General features: G+C 47.2%; 1 protein-coding gene across 5 annotated transcripts in view; it reads right to left on the bottom strand.

Annotated features, from left to right (window-relative positions):
- Positions 1-2,249: 2,249 nt before the first annotated feature.
- Positions 2,250-13,848, bottom strand: part of Sgf29 (SAGA-associated factor 29) — a 32,533-nt gene continuing 20,934 nt past the window's right edge. For all 5 annotated transcript variants that reach the window (XM_065434553.2, XM_065434556.2, XM_065434552.2 and 2 more), the window contains exon 5: positions 2,250-3,684. In XM_065434553.2, coding sequence (XP_065290625.2) covers positions 3,274-3,684 — 411 coding nt within the window. In that variant the 3' untranslated portion in view covers positions 2,250-3,273. The remainder of the gene's footprint in view (positions 3,685-13,848) is intronic.

Below are 13,848 nucleotides of genomic sequence, written 5' to 3'. Positions count from 1 at the left end.
GCTCGAAGACCAGCTGAGGTGGATTCCACTTCCAGCTGGAAAGTGCCATTCCCAGCTATTTCCAGCTGGCTCTGGAAAATTTCCAGCTGGAAGGGCTAATTCCAGTTGGAAACCTGGCTGGAAATACCATTTCCAGCTGGAAATTCAGAGCCCATTTTCATGTGGGGTATTTCCCATGCATATGCATAAGTGTTATTCATGCAGATAAAAAAAAAACCAAATGGATGGATAGATAGATGCAGGGTGTCTACCAAGTTGGCATTTACAAATTCCCTGAGTTTTCCAGGTTTTCCCTGAGCACCTTTGCAAAATTCCCTGAATGAGCCAGAACTTTGTTTTATGTCAAGACAGGCTGAAACTATGTTGCTTGATGCTGTCACTCTCAAGTAAGCATGTTGAAACAAAAAAGTGACTCAATCCAGTTTGAACAGTAAGGAGTAATATCTATTTTAAAAAGAACAGAAGGAAGGTGTTAGTAAAATGCGCAGCGAATAAAATGCATGGTAAAACCCATTCCAACTTGAGCCGAACATTTTCAAATACGAATGAAAAGGCGATGCATACATAATATTTATGAATATGACCTATTTCTATCAACTGATAGCAAGCTCATCGGTATGAGGCCTGAACTTTGTCAGAACTAAGATTCTCTCTCAGCAGCTGAGAAGTCAAGCTCAACTGTCCTACTCTCAGCCCGTACACAACATCTCAGTGTTGGGTTTCACTACTTTAAAGAGCCTATTTTGGTTTGGATGAGGGACACCTGTATCTCGGCATCAGCCAACACTGTTTTTTTGAGCTCAAGCTCCTTCAAAAAGGCGGCGGCCCACTACCGTTCCCGTTAATTCCTCAGTGCGTCCGTCCTTTCTGTTTTCATCGACCTTCTGCCACGCTTTCACCCCATGGATCATTTGAAGCATCCTCTTGGTCAGTTGTGCAGTCAACGTCTAATTTTTTGGACTCCCTAGAGGCCGCAAAAACATTCCAAAAATCGGGCAGTCCGAAAACAATGAATGCATGACTTTAACTGCCCTTAAGGGCTAAAATTGCAACAGGCACGTCCAAAAAGCTTTTAAGGCCTGCCAGTACACTTATTAGGCATATCGATGCTCGTACTGTGACAGGAGACGAAGGTGCACGCGTGTATATAATTAAGGAATACATACTGTGTCCCGTGACAATTGCCCCTTCCCACCCTTGTTATGCTTCACTGCCTACCACTGCCATACTGAGGCAAAGCTAATTTTCGGAGGCTGGCATTACGCAATGCGCTGTGCTTTGCGAGCTTCGAAGCCTATCGCGAGGAATACAAAGGCGAAGTCGGTGCTATTGCTGACAGCAGCGAATTCTTTCAATGAAAAACACGGCATCGCACTACAAGAAGCTTAACAGCGAACGTAGAAGCAGCTAGGCCTAACGTTGCAGCGGTGGTGGTTAATAAGGCTGCCAGCGGATCTGCGTGCGAGAGTGCCGGTGCGAGGAGGCGAGATAATCAAAATAGCGGCGGTGGCAGCTTTGATTAATGCCATTTCAGACCTGCAGTCAGGGCAATATACATTGACTATATGGAGTATGTGGTGGTGCAGCAAAACCGTGCAAATTATCGGGTATGCCCGAAAAAGCGTCCGGAAAATCGGTCGTTAACTACTCTGGCAAACATCGTGCCGAAGACACGGCGTGAATGACGATTCATTGATTCCTCTGTTACTGGAACCAGCATCAACATGACTTTCGTACCCTTTCAATAAAGTTGCAGCTAATTTTCCCTGATAGAAGCACAAATTCCCCCAGTTTTTCCAGACTGTGCAAATTCCCTGAGGATTCCCGGTTTTCCCTGTTTTCCCGGTTGGTAGACACCCTGAGATGAAGTCCTGAAGGCAATAATAGGATTTCATGCCCTACATTCAGTGGCCAGTATTTACTTGTTTATAATGCACCCTCGATGGTAACACACACCACAATTTTTATGTCTGAGCAAGCGATACAACAAAGCTGTAAAAGCAAGTTCTCACACACTTCTACCATGGGTCTGCTTGCTGGCTATTTGCAGTAATAATAGATGACCAATGCCCTGGTTATACGAGTGCTTTGGGGCTTCCATGCAGGCTCTGCTGCCAGACCAGGTGATCAGCTTTCACTGCCGTGGCTGTACAAACTTCAGCTGACCTTCAACGTGGAGCCAGTAAAACGAGACATGAGAAAAAGAATTACAGATTACTGATCCGCCAAGAAGTTTTTTTCCATCTCAGTGACACATACACAAGGTAACCTTTATTGTATGATTGATAACATTTCAAAGCAAAAATAGAGGACAGAGGTTGCTTTGCTGGCTGTTGATACCGAGCTCACTGCTGCACACCAGCCTTCATTGGCACATGAAAACAGCTGTGAAACTCGCTTTAACAACTTCGCTGCAAAAGATGCCATACCTTTGACCTTTGACCACCTTTGACTGTTACACCACCCGATTTTTATTGTACAGGAGAGAAATGATTTCTCCTCACTTGGAAATTGAAAAATTATTGCAATGGAGGCTATGTGGACTAGACATTACTCTTTGTTGCAGCCCGAAGCTTCCTTATTGCTATCAGCTGCCCAGAAATTGCCATCTTATGCTTCATAACAAAAGTGGCAGGAAGGGGGATATTTGGACACCACCTATTGCAGTTTTGGTTTCACATTGGTTATAATGCAAATGTCATATTTCAGTAAAATTTCCCTGAGAAATGTGTACATTAAAATAAGCTGAATACGGTAAAGTGGATGTGCACAATCATGGCCGCTATTTTGTAGCGATGCCTTCCTCTCAATTACGTGCCAGTCTTATCATTCACCACCACTCATGGCCAGGCCTTCCTCTCAATTACATGCCAGTCTTATCATTCACCACCCCTCATGGCCAGCTGATCTTGATAACATGGGCTGAGCATTGTTCTGGCAACTGATGAAGTTCAAATAGTACGAAAGGACATTAGCATCGGAAAAGGCATCAATACAAAATTATGACCCCTGCTGCTACCTCATTCACAGCAGGGAGTGCGAAGGAATTGACCAGTGAGGCAAAACTTCACTCTCCATTGTCAGGTCTAAACCTACTCCGCAGAAAAAAAGAAAGGGGCAGAACATAAATCATGTCAATTTCTTTCCTTCCTGAAACTAGTCCCTTGAAACTTTATGCACTCCATCTGTACAGCTTTGCTCCATCAGTGGAATATACAGCAACCACTGTAGCCATAGGTGCAGCCACTGCGAAGAACGCCAAAAGACTGAGCATTACTTTTTACGCATCTCTTTGCAGCAAATGACATAACGTTGTGCAACTGCAAGAGGGGGTGAATAGCCTTCCGGGTATGATGAATCTTCAAACAGTACGAGGTAGTCATCCTGGGGACCACTAGGAGGCTCATGAACCAGTGCCCGGTAGAAGCAGGTAGTCTGTGGGTACAATGCCATCACGAGTGTTCCCTTGGCAAACAATGCCGAGGGGTCGGTGAGGGGATTTGCTCGCAGGAGCGGTAGGGGAACAACTCTGCGACGGCTCAGTGTGTGTCTCTCCTTCTGCTCTTCATCAATGTCATCCACCTCATACTTGGCGCTGCCATGGCTGTAGTGAAGCACTTCTGCTAAGATCCAGTTCTCATCATCATCAGGACCACGTGCCAAGGCTGCTACCATGTCACCAACCTGCGAAGACAAGCGGGGAAAAAAAGCAGACCTAATTTTTTTGCTCTGTGATGCTCGAATTGCACGCGTAACGCATCGCACGCATAACGCAAGGACGTGGGATCGTTCCCCACCTGTGGCAAGTTGTTTTTTTGTCCACTTTCATTGCCATTAGTTTACCATTTCTTTAATACAATCAGTAAGTACAAGTAATTAAGTCAGAGTAGTAGTTTTATCGGCCATATAAATTTGTAAACATTCGCTTACTATCTAAATTAACAAGTACGGTGCCATGAGCGCACAAGTAAACATGAACAAATCTCGCTCTATGACCGTGAAAACTCACTGAAAAACGCTGGGGTGAGGAATCGCGGCAGTAGCAGCGAGCGAAAGACCTTTGTACAGCTCTCACTTCAACACAAACAAAACATAGAAAGAATCGCATACGAAGCTACCGGCACTGCGGGCACTCTGCAAACATCGTAGATTCCTTTGAAGATGAGGCCCACACAGGTGTGCACTTTGGCCACGTCGCAGATCGCTTTCAAGATAAGGCGCTCGCATGGCCGCGCAATAAGTAGGCAGCAGCCGCTGGGGAAGAACGCCCCCCCCCCCTTTCCGCCTTACCTCCGTGCCTCGCCCACGACAGGAGAGGGTGTGCATCTGCCCCGCCTTCTTCGCTCGTGCACGCGAGATTGAGCCGTGTTCACTGGTGCATCATGGCGCATCCTCACACGCGTTCTCTCGCACATACAGCATGCAGTGCACGGCGACGGCCCTTGAGCTTTATACAGAACCTCACGGAAGAGAAGCGACCTGCGACAGAGGGGTTAGCCACGCAATGGCCAGGCGCAAAGGCGTCTCCAGTCAGGCCTGAACAAAGGGCCGCAGATGGAAAAAGCAAAGCTGTGCGGACCGCGTGGCATCGCCAACGTGCTGCCGCACTCTAGCGCTCTCCCCATCCACGATGGCGCGGAGTTCGAATTATTGGTAGCAGTGCAGATTTCAGTGTGAATTAGCAGGATGTGTTACATACTGCTTTCAATACATTGTTGGATGGATCACAGCTGCTACTTCAAATTGTCCTCAATTTCGAATAAACGAGTTGTGAATTAACGAGCTTTTACTATAGCAGAAAATAGCGCACAAGTAGCAGCCAGGGCATACTAGACTGATGGGGTGGCTGGTGGTGACTCTTCTAGAAATGGACCAGTTCTATCTTAAATCCCTTTGGTGAATCATCGTCAGCAGGAACGAGGCGGGGCGTGTGCTGACATCACCCGCGTCGCATTCTTCTTTTGTTTCAGCAGCGGTCTTGGTGTGGCGCACCACCAGATCCCTCAGTTTGACCCACGGGAAGGGGTCAGCAGTTTCGTGAAACTTTGGAGGTTTGTACACATAGTTGGGCAAGTTGGCCTGACACAATGATGTCAAGGCTGTCAGTGGATGTTTGAAGCTCAGCACAAGGGCAATTACTTCAGACGAACGAGGGGGGAGCGCCAGTTGCTTCTATGATAGGCACGCAGTGTGGCACAACAGCACAAGCACTCCACATCATACTGGCACAGAACAGAGGCGAGAGGAGGCACCACTTCGTATGCCATCTGCTCGACTGAATTTTTGGAGCCGCACAAAAAAGCACGAAAGCTGCCCCTTGGCCCCGTCCCCAGTCTGGTTTAGGACTATTGTTCAAAACCAAGCCTACCTGCAGTTAATATAAGCTGGGTCAGAAGGGCCCCACGAACAGCTTAACAGATGATGATAGGATGGTAAGCTCTAGATTTAAGTTGTGGACCTTCTTTGCTGTCTCTAAACCTCTTCCAAATCCAACGTGAGGTTGCTTTCATGTAAATATATCCAAGGCGCTCTTACGAAGAACAAAGCCATCTTGAAGGACATGCATTGTTTCTTGCATGTTGCATTCTATGTCTGCCTATGAACTTGGGAAATGAGCCTGTCTAAAATTTTGCTCCTTCATTTCCATCTTTCCTTGTTCATACTCACATCTACTCAAACCATCAGGTGCTCATTCACATTCACACTCACGTCTACTCACACTCGATGACGGTCAGTCAGGTTCATGCTTACATATATATACCGAAACTCACACATAGGTACTCGTTTGCATTTATAAGTCCACTCATAGTTACCGACACTCACTCCTGTTGATACCCACATCTACTCACACTCACAGATTTATACTCACGTCTACTCACACTCACAGGCATTCACTCAGGTTCACTATCACTGTCACCATCCCACGTTCAAACTCACAGGTACCCACTTACGTCTATGCACACTCACACCTACTCACTCTCACATGTACTTACGTTCACACTCCCATCCACACAAATTCAGCAGCACTAACATTCACACTCACGCTTACTCACACTCACCAGCACTCACTCACATTCAAACCCACTCACTCTCACGTGTACTCACTGACGTTCACACTCAAATCCACAGACATTCACCAGCACTAACATTCACACACGCCTACTCACACTCACAGTTACTCACTCTTACATGTACTTACGTTCACACTCACATCCACACATATTCACCAGCGCTAACGTTCACATCTACGCCTACTGACACTCACCAGGGCTCACATTCACACCTACTCACTCTCACACATACTTGCTCATATTCACACTCCTATCCACACAAATTCACCAGCACTAATGTTCACACACATGCCTTCTTACACTCATTAGCACTCCTTCACATTCACACCTACTCACTCTCACATGTACTTACATTCACACACCTACTCACACTCACCAGCTCACACTCACACCTACTCTCTCTCTGACATGTACTTACATTCGCACTCAAATTCACATACATTTGCCAGCACTAATGTTCAGATTCATGCCTACTCACACTCGCCAGCACTCACTCACATTCCCAGCTACTCACTCTCACATGTATTTATGTTCACACTCACATCCACCCACATTCACCATCATTAATGTTCAAACTCACGCATACTCACACTCACCAGCACTCACTCACATTCACACCTAGTCTCTCTCGCATGTATATAGTCATGTTCAAACTCACATCTATGCACATTCACCAGCACTGACGTTCACACTCACAAAAACTCACATTTACACTCAAGCCTACCCATACTCACAGGTACTCACTCACATTAATAATCAAATCCACTCATACTCACTGGCATTCACTCATATTCATACTCACACCTTTGAAGTGAGTGTACTTGTGAGTGAGTGTGCTGCGTGTGCAGATTAGCCATAATTCTGGCGGCATGTGACGCTGCATGTAATTAATCTGAATCAGCAGTTCAGAACTCCTGCTAGCTGTTGGCTACCTGGCAGCGCACCAAATTTGCCATGATGATTTGGCAGTTGCACATGCACTCTATCACACCTGCCTTGCACTCCACTCCACAGTAGCTCCAGCACTCTCCTGTGCTTTGGTGCACGCAGCATGCTGCACCTTGTATGAAGGAGTGTGAGGCTAGTGGTGCAAAGGTACATGTGCGAGCAAAAATTTGAAGTGTGGACACCACGGCATCAGCAAAAGCTAAATATGTTCTAGCACAATCCCAAAACGTAGAATTGCTTCAATACATTGCATTGGTCAAACACAAGCATGTAGGATGTACTACTTGATTTTAGTCAGCGTGCCCAGGCTTAAAAGAAAAAAATTTTTTTGCAGAACAATCTTTAACCAAATTTTTGCTCGCCAGTATACATGCAACGCCTCCTATTTTTTTCTATGCCAGTGCAATCGCTCGCTCCTAAATGGGAGCCATGGGGCACCTTAGTTCAGTGAGTTGCCACGGTGCGACGCTACCCAGATGGTACGACTAGTTTAGGTATGCCTGCTTGTGTAACGCCCTGCTGCCATTACCGGTGAGAAGTGGTAGATGCTCCGTCCCTGCATCTGCCAGGTGTCAGGTTATCACGCTAGCCGATAGGGGAGAGTGGGAAAGGACAATGGGAGAGTGTGGTGAACGGTTGGGCCGGCCGCATCTGGCGGGCATTAAAAAAGTAGAGGAGGCGCCGGTACATATGGTGCATGCAGCACCATCCAACAGTGGCCAAAAGAACTTACTGCCAGCCAATGCAAGGTGTCTACCAAGATGACATTTCCAAATTCCCCGAGTTTTCCAGGTTTTCCCTGAGTGCCATTGCAAATTTCGCTGAGTGATGCAGACTATGTTTTATGTCAAGACAGGCTGAAACCATATCGCCTGATGCTGTCACTCTCTAGTAAACACATGAAAAAATAAAAAGCGACTTAATCCAATTGGAATACTAAGGAGTAGTGTTTATGTTATTCAAAAAGAGAATAGAAGGCAGGGGTTAGTAAAATGCACAGCAAATAAAGTGTCTTCAAAAAAAATGCAAATGGAGTCGGACATTCTCATATACGAACAAAAAGGAGATGCATACAGAAGCAAATATTTTCGAATATGAGCTATTTCTATCAACTTATAGCAAGCTTAGTGGTATGAGGCCCAAACTCTGTCACAATTGAGATTCTCTCTCAACAGCTCATAAGTCAACCTCACCTGTCCTGACACTCTCAGCCCACGCACGACGCCCAAGTGTTGTGTTTTACTGCTTTAAAGAGTATTTTGGTTTGGATGAGGGACAACTGCATCTCGGCATCAGCCAAAACTTTATTTGAGCTCAAGCTCCTTCAAAACGGCGGCAGCAAGCTTCCTTTCCTGTTTATTCCTCAATGCGTAAGTCATATCTGTTCTTGTCCTCCTTCCGCCACTCGTTCGCGCCAAGGACCATTTGAAGTATCTTGGTCAGTTGCACAGTCCACGACCAATTTTTCGAACTCCCTAGGGGACGCGAAAACATCCGAAAAATCGGCCAGTTGGAAAAAAATACATGCGTGTCATTTACTGCCCTTAGAGGCTCAAACCGCCACAGGCACGTTCGAAAGCGCTCTGAAGGCCTGTCGGTACACATATTAGGCATATCGGTGCTCGTACTGCGATAGGAAATACCGGGTGCACGCGTGTATAACTAAGGTATACATACTGTGTTCCGTGGCAATAGCCCCTTCCCACGCTTGTTATGCTTCACTGCAATACTTTCGTGTATGCTTCACCAAGCAACATTTCTGTACAGAGGCGAAGCTAACTTTCAGGAACCGGCATTATGCAACGCATCGCGTTTTCCAAGTTTATAAGCCAATCGCGAGGACCACAATGGCGGAGTCCCTGCCATTGCTGACAGCAGGTAATTCTTTCAATAAAAAACTCGGCACCCAACGGCAAGAGGCTTAATAGCGAACGTCGAAGCAGCTAGGCCTAGCATTGCTGCAGTGGTGGCAACAGCTGCCAGCGGATCTGCGTGCAAGAGTGCCGGTACGAGGTGGCGAAACAATCAAAACGGCAGCGATGGTGCCTTTGATTATTGCCGTTTCGGACCTGCGGTCACGGCAAAACGTCCGGAAAATTGGACGGCGAAGAGTTCTTGCGTCGGAAATTTCATACATTCTGACACGGTTGACTCAGTGGGGTACGTGGCGGTGCCACGAAGCCGTCCAAATTATTGGGAATCCGGATAGTCGGTCGTTGACTGTACACTGGCCACTCCTCCCGCCGACGAAAGGGCGTCAAAGACAATTCATTACGAGTCCTGTCTGTTACTCGAGCCAGCATTACCGTGACTTTCAAAGCTTTCAATAAAATTGCCGCTAATTTTCCCTGATAGAGGCCCAAATTCCCCGAGTTTTCCCCGACTTTTTTCAGACAACTCAACATCCCTGAGAATTCCCGGTTTTCCCGGTTGGTAGACACCCTGCAATGGGTTACATTCTTTTCGTCTTTCATCAATGGTCCTGACAAAGCCATCTACCGCTATTGCTGAAATTGGGCACTTGGCACGATGAATGATAAGAATCGAAACTAAAATGGATTGTTACAAATTACGACCACTGCTCACACCCCGTCTGCAAGGTGCACGCAACAGAGCCTCTTCCTCAATGTGTACAGCAGCCTCAAACAACAACATAGGTTTCTATGACTTTTTACCAAAGTGGATCAAATAGCCAGGGGTGCCCCCTGCTCATCATAGGGGACCTAAACACCCTGCGGTGGCTTGGGAACGAACCGCTGAAGGGGAAGACAACTATGGCTTGACGGACAGAATCTAGGTCTTACTCTTGTGACGGATCCAACTTGTCCCACTCGTACGGGAAACAGCATTAGCAGAGACACTACTCCGGACCTGAAATTCGCAGAACGAATTCTCCAGGCTGACTGGATCAACACACAAGACAACTTGGGCAGCGACCACTACTTAATCCAAACAACAGTTCAAGTGGGCCCGCGAAAGCCCAAGGGCTGTAAACTCCGCACAACGAATTGGGACGCTTTCTGGCAGGCCAGAGCCCTCACCTCTTTCACCGGTACCCAACCCCCTTTGGAAGATTGGGTCACATCCGTGCTGCAAGACGCGAGCGAAGCCACTAAATTGGTGCCTGAGGAAGCCAATCTGTAGGAGGTAGATAGCAAGTTATTGCATATGTGGGAAGCCCTTGCCAGTCTGCAATGCAGATAGAGACACAACAAGCTCAACCGAACGCTCAGGAAACGTATTAGCACTCTCACCCTTCACATCGAAGACTATGCACAACAACTTACTCGTCAAAATTGGCACAGCACATGCGACAGCATGAAGCAGCAACCAAACCTGCCTAAAACGTAGATTATCTTCCGTAGCCTCCTCGATCCAGCCAACAGCAAGAAAAAACAACAGCACAACTCGCAAAAGATTATTCACACCCGTCCGGGCACGGATGCACAATTTCTTCAAGAGCTGCTAGACCAATATGTAGGTCCTCAACCTACTACACCCGCTCCAGCATACACTGGCACCGCTAACAACCACTTGGACGCACCCATACAAACAGAAGTATCCTCGCACTCTGCCCTAACTCGACCCCGGGACCTGATGGCATTACTAATAAAATGCTTCACAACCTAGATGAGGATTCTATACTAGCCCTCAGAGCTTATTTTAATGTGCACTGGGAAACTGGAAACCTCCCCTCACAATGAAAAGAAGCCAAAATCATTATGATTCCCAAACCAGGGAAGCGCCTCCTACTTGAAAACATCTGCCCTATTTCCCTTACTTCATGTGTCGGAAAGGTCCTCGGACACGTCATCCTCACACGTTTACACAGACATATGAACGACAACGACTTCTTCCCCAATACCATGGTTGCCTTCTGCCCTAAACTTTCTGCTCAAGATATGATTCAGCTCAAGCACCAAATTATCGATGGCGATAAAAGTTCCAGGCTGTACACCAGAGCCATCTTGGGGCTAGACCTAACCAAGGCCTTCGGTAATGTCACGCATGAGGCCATACTGAACCAACTGGCACAACTCCAGGTTGGACATCGAACATATAACTACGTCAAGAATTTCCTTACAGGTCGCCCGGCCACCACTACCATAAAAGGGTTGCAGTCACCAATTATTCACTTCGGCAGCAAAAGCACGCCGCAAGGATCGGTTCTGTCCCTTTTTCTTTTTAACGTGGCCTTGCTCTGACTACTGCCTACATTAGCTAGCATCTTCAAACTCAAGCATAACCTCTACGCAGACAATATCACCCTGTGGGTAACCGGGGGCAGCGACAGGGACATCCAGGACACGCTGCAGCAAGCCATCAACGAGGTCGTTGCATCCGAAGAACCACGCGGCCTGGAGTGCTCCCCACAGAAATCGGAGCTCCTTCTGTACAAGCCTAATTGGGGAGGTCGACGTCCAGACTCTCACCCCCCCCCCCCCCCCCGAGATAGAACTCCATGTGCATCAGCAACGCATACCTACTGTACTTAGCATCCGTATCCTTGGCTTATGCATCCAACAATACGGCAGAAACACGGAGATACTCAAGCAATGAGATATTTACGTATACCAAAACACTCGCCTTATTGCACGCATCGCAAATCGATATCACGGCATGAAAGAAAACAACCTTATACGCCTGGTAACCACCTACGCCCTGAGCAGGATCACCTATGTCGCCCCGTACCTTAGCCTCAATGTAACTGACAAGCTCAAACTCAATACCATGATCGAGAGGACTTATAAACAAGCCCTACATTTTCCATCTCCACATCTAACGAGAAACTGGATGCCCTCAGCATTCACAACATCATAGATGAGCTTATTGAAGTGCAGTGTATTAGCCAATACGAACGACTCGCCAATTCCGTCATGGGCAGGCATATTCTAGGCACCCTAGGCACAACCTAGACCACCCAATTCGGACCAAAAGTACCCGTCCCTCCAAACATTCGTGCTCAGCTAGTTATCCCACCCATACCTCACAATATGCACCCTGAACATAATGTGGAGTGACGTGCAGAAAGAGCTAAACGACTACAAAAGCGCTACGACCAAGCCGCTGACGTTGCCTACGTGGACACAGCAGAAAACCCCAACCAAAATGCCATGGCAGTCATCGCAGTCACTGGCTCGCAGTACTGAGTCGCCACGGCCGCATCAATACTCACCACGCAACCTAAAGAAGGAGAAGAAACAGCCATGGCTTTGGCCTACGCAGCTACCAATGCATACTGCATAATCAGCGATTCAAAAACGGCCATTCGCAACTACACAAGAGGACTGATAGCGCTCCAAGCACAGAAGATACTCTCTGGCACTCCTCCCTCAAAACATCGCCGCATCCAGATCATCTGGGCCACTGGTCACTCGGGTATGGCTGGAAACAAAGCTGCCCACGATGCTGCCCGAGCTCTCGCACACCGGGCGCATCATCCTTCTTCCGAATCTTCCGATCCTGACCAGCCCTCTGTTCCGCATTGTGGTCACGCTCGGGTTTTCACAACTGGGGATTGAACCTAGCAGGATGCCACAGCCAATGCCCAATGTGGCAGTGAGTGCTTTATGTGTTTGTTTGCAGGCACCTGCTCGTGTGCGAATAACAAGCATCACACAAAATCAAGAAGCTTGCAGCATTCAGCTGGCACACTCACAAAACGCTGTAAGGACTGTTATGCCGTTACTTGAGCACACATGATGACAACAAAAATGGATTAGCATTGATCGTTGCATCAAGGAAAGCAATCATCTCACTGACCATGACGTGTTAAAAACAATCGGTGGGGCACAGTGAGCTTTTGTATACACTTACCCTGTGGTTACTGACAGCCCATCCTGCCTTTCCTGGCAGCCAATATCGGTCGTAAGAGCAGACACTCATTATAATGAAGTAATGCAAGGAATAATTGCCATGCACCCAAATGTAGCAAAAAGCTACAAAGGAAACCCATACAGGTTTTTCAGAAAGAAAGCTTCGCAGTTGAGAAAAAATTTGTCCTGGTCTGGGATTTGAACCCGGGACCAATGCATTTCTGGGGCAGTTCTACCATCTAAGCTAACCAGGAAGCTAGCAGATTAAAGTGTGACGTCAATTTAATAGACAACTCGAAGCACAGGTGCATTGAACATGGTAAACCACTTCTGTGGAAAGCGGATAGTTGGGCTAGTTGGTTGAAGAATGCACTGAAAAAGTTTGCGCGGAGACACGAGGACAATGCCGAGAAAAGACAAGAACGAGCGCTAACTCACAACTGAAGTTTATTCCAAATGCTCGAATAAATAGGAAAACCGAAACAGAACAAAACAAGGCTATCATTGTGAACATTACACGTTACTCCTTGTACCTGATTGAGTTGCCCAACAACCGAAACTCCCTATCAGAGAAGCGGATGGAAGTCTGACTGATGCATTTATCTCTGCTGATACGTATATGGAAGGCTTCCATGAACTTCCTAGAGACGGAAAGCTGCAGTTCCCAGACCTGTCTTTGCATTTTTGCCCCAAACACGTATGTTGGGCATACCTTCCTAGGGCAAAAAAAAGAAGCCTTGCTAGATTACTCATCTGGCCACTCTAAAATCATAAAGAACGGGATAGTCACTTCCTGTCCCAAAGCAGCCACCTCCAAGTCTTGCCCACATGCAATCAATGAAAGTGTTGCGTCCCAGTTGGAAAGGCTGAAAGGGAGTGGGTACCCTATGCATGGTGAAAGCTTGTGGGAGACTGGCAAGGTGGATCAAGGCAGGGCCACGGCCCAAACTCCAGGAAACAGACTGTCGAAATGTTGCCATAATACCACACGTGCACATATTGGCACATGGCCT

Source organism: Dermacentor albipictus, chromosome 5, assembly GCF_038994185.2.
Source record: "Dermacentor albipictus isolate Rhodes 1998 colony chromosome 5, USDA_Dalb.pri_finalv2, whole genome shotgun sequence".
Classification (NCBI taxonomy): domain Eukaryota; kingdom Metazoa; phylum Arthropoda; class Arachnida; order Ixodida; family Ixodidae; genus Dermacentor; species Dermacentor albipictus.
This window is presented reverse-complemented; position numbering and strand designations above follow the sequence as displayed.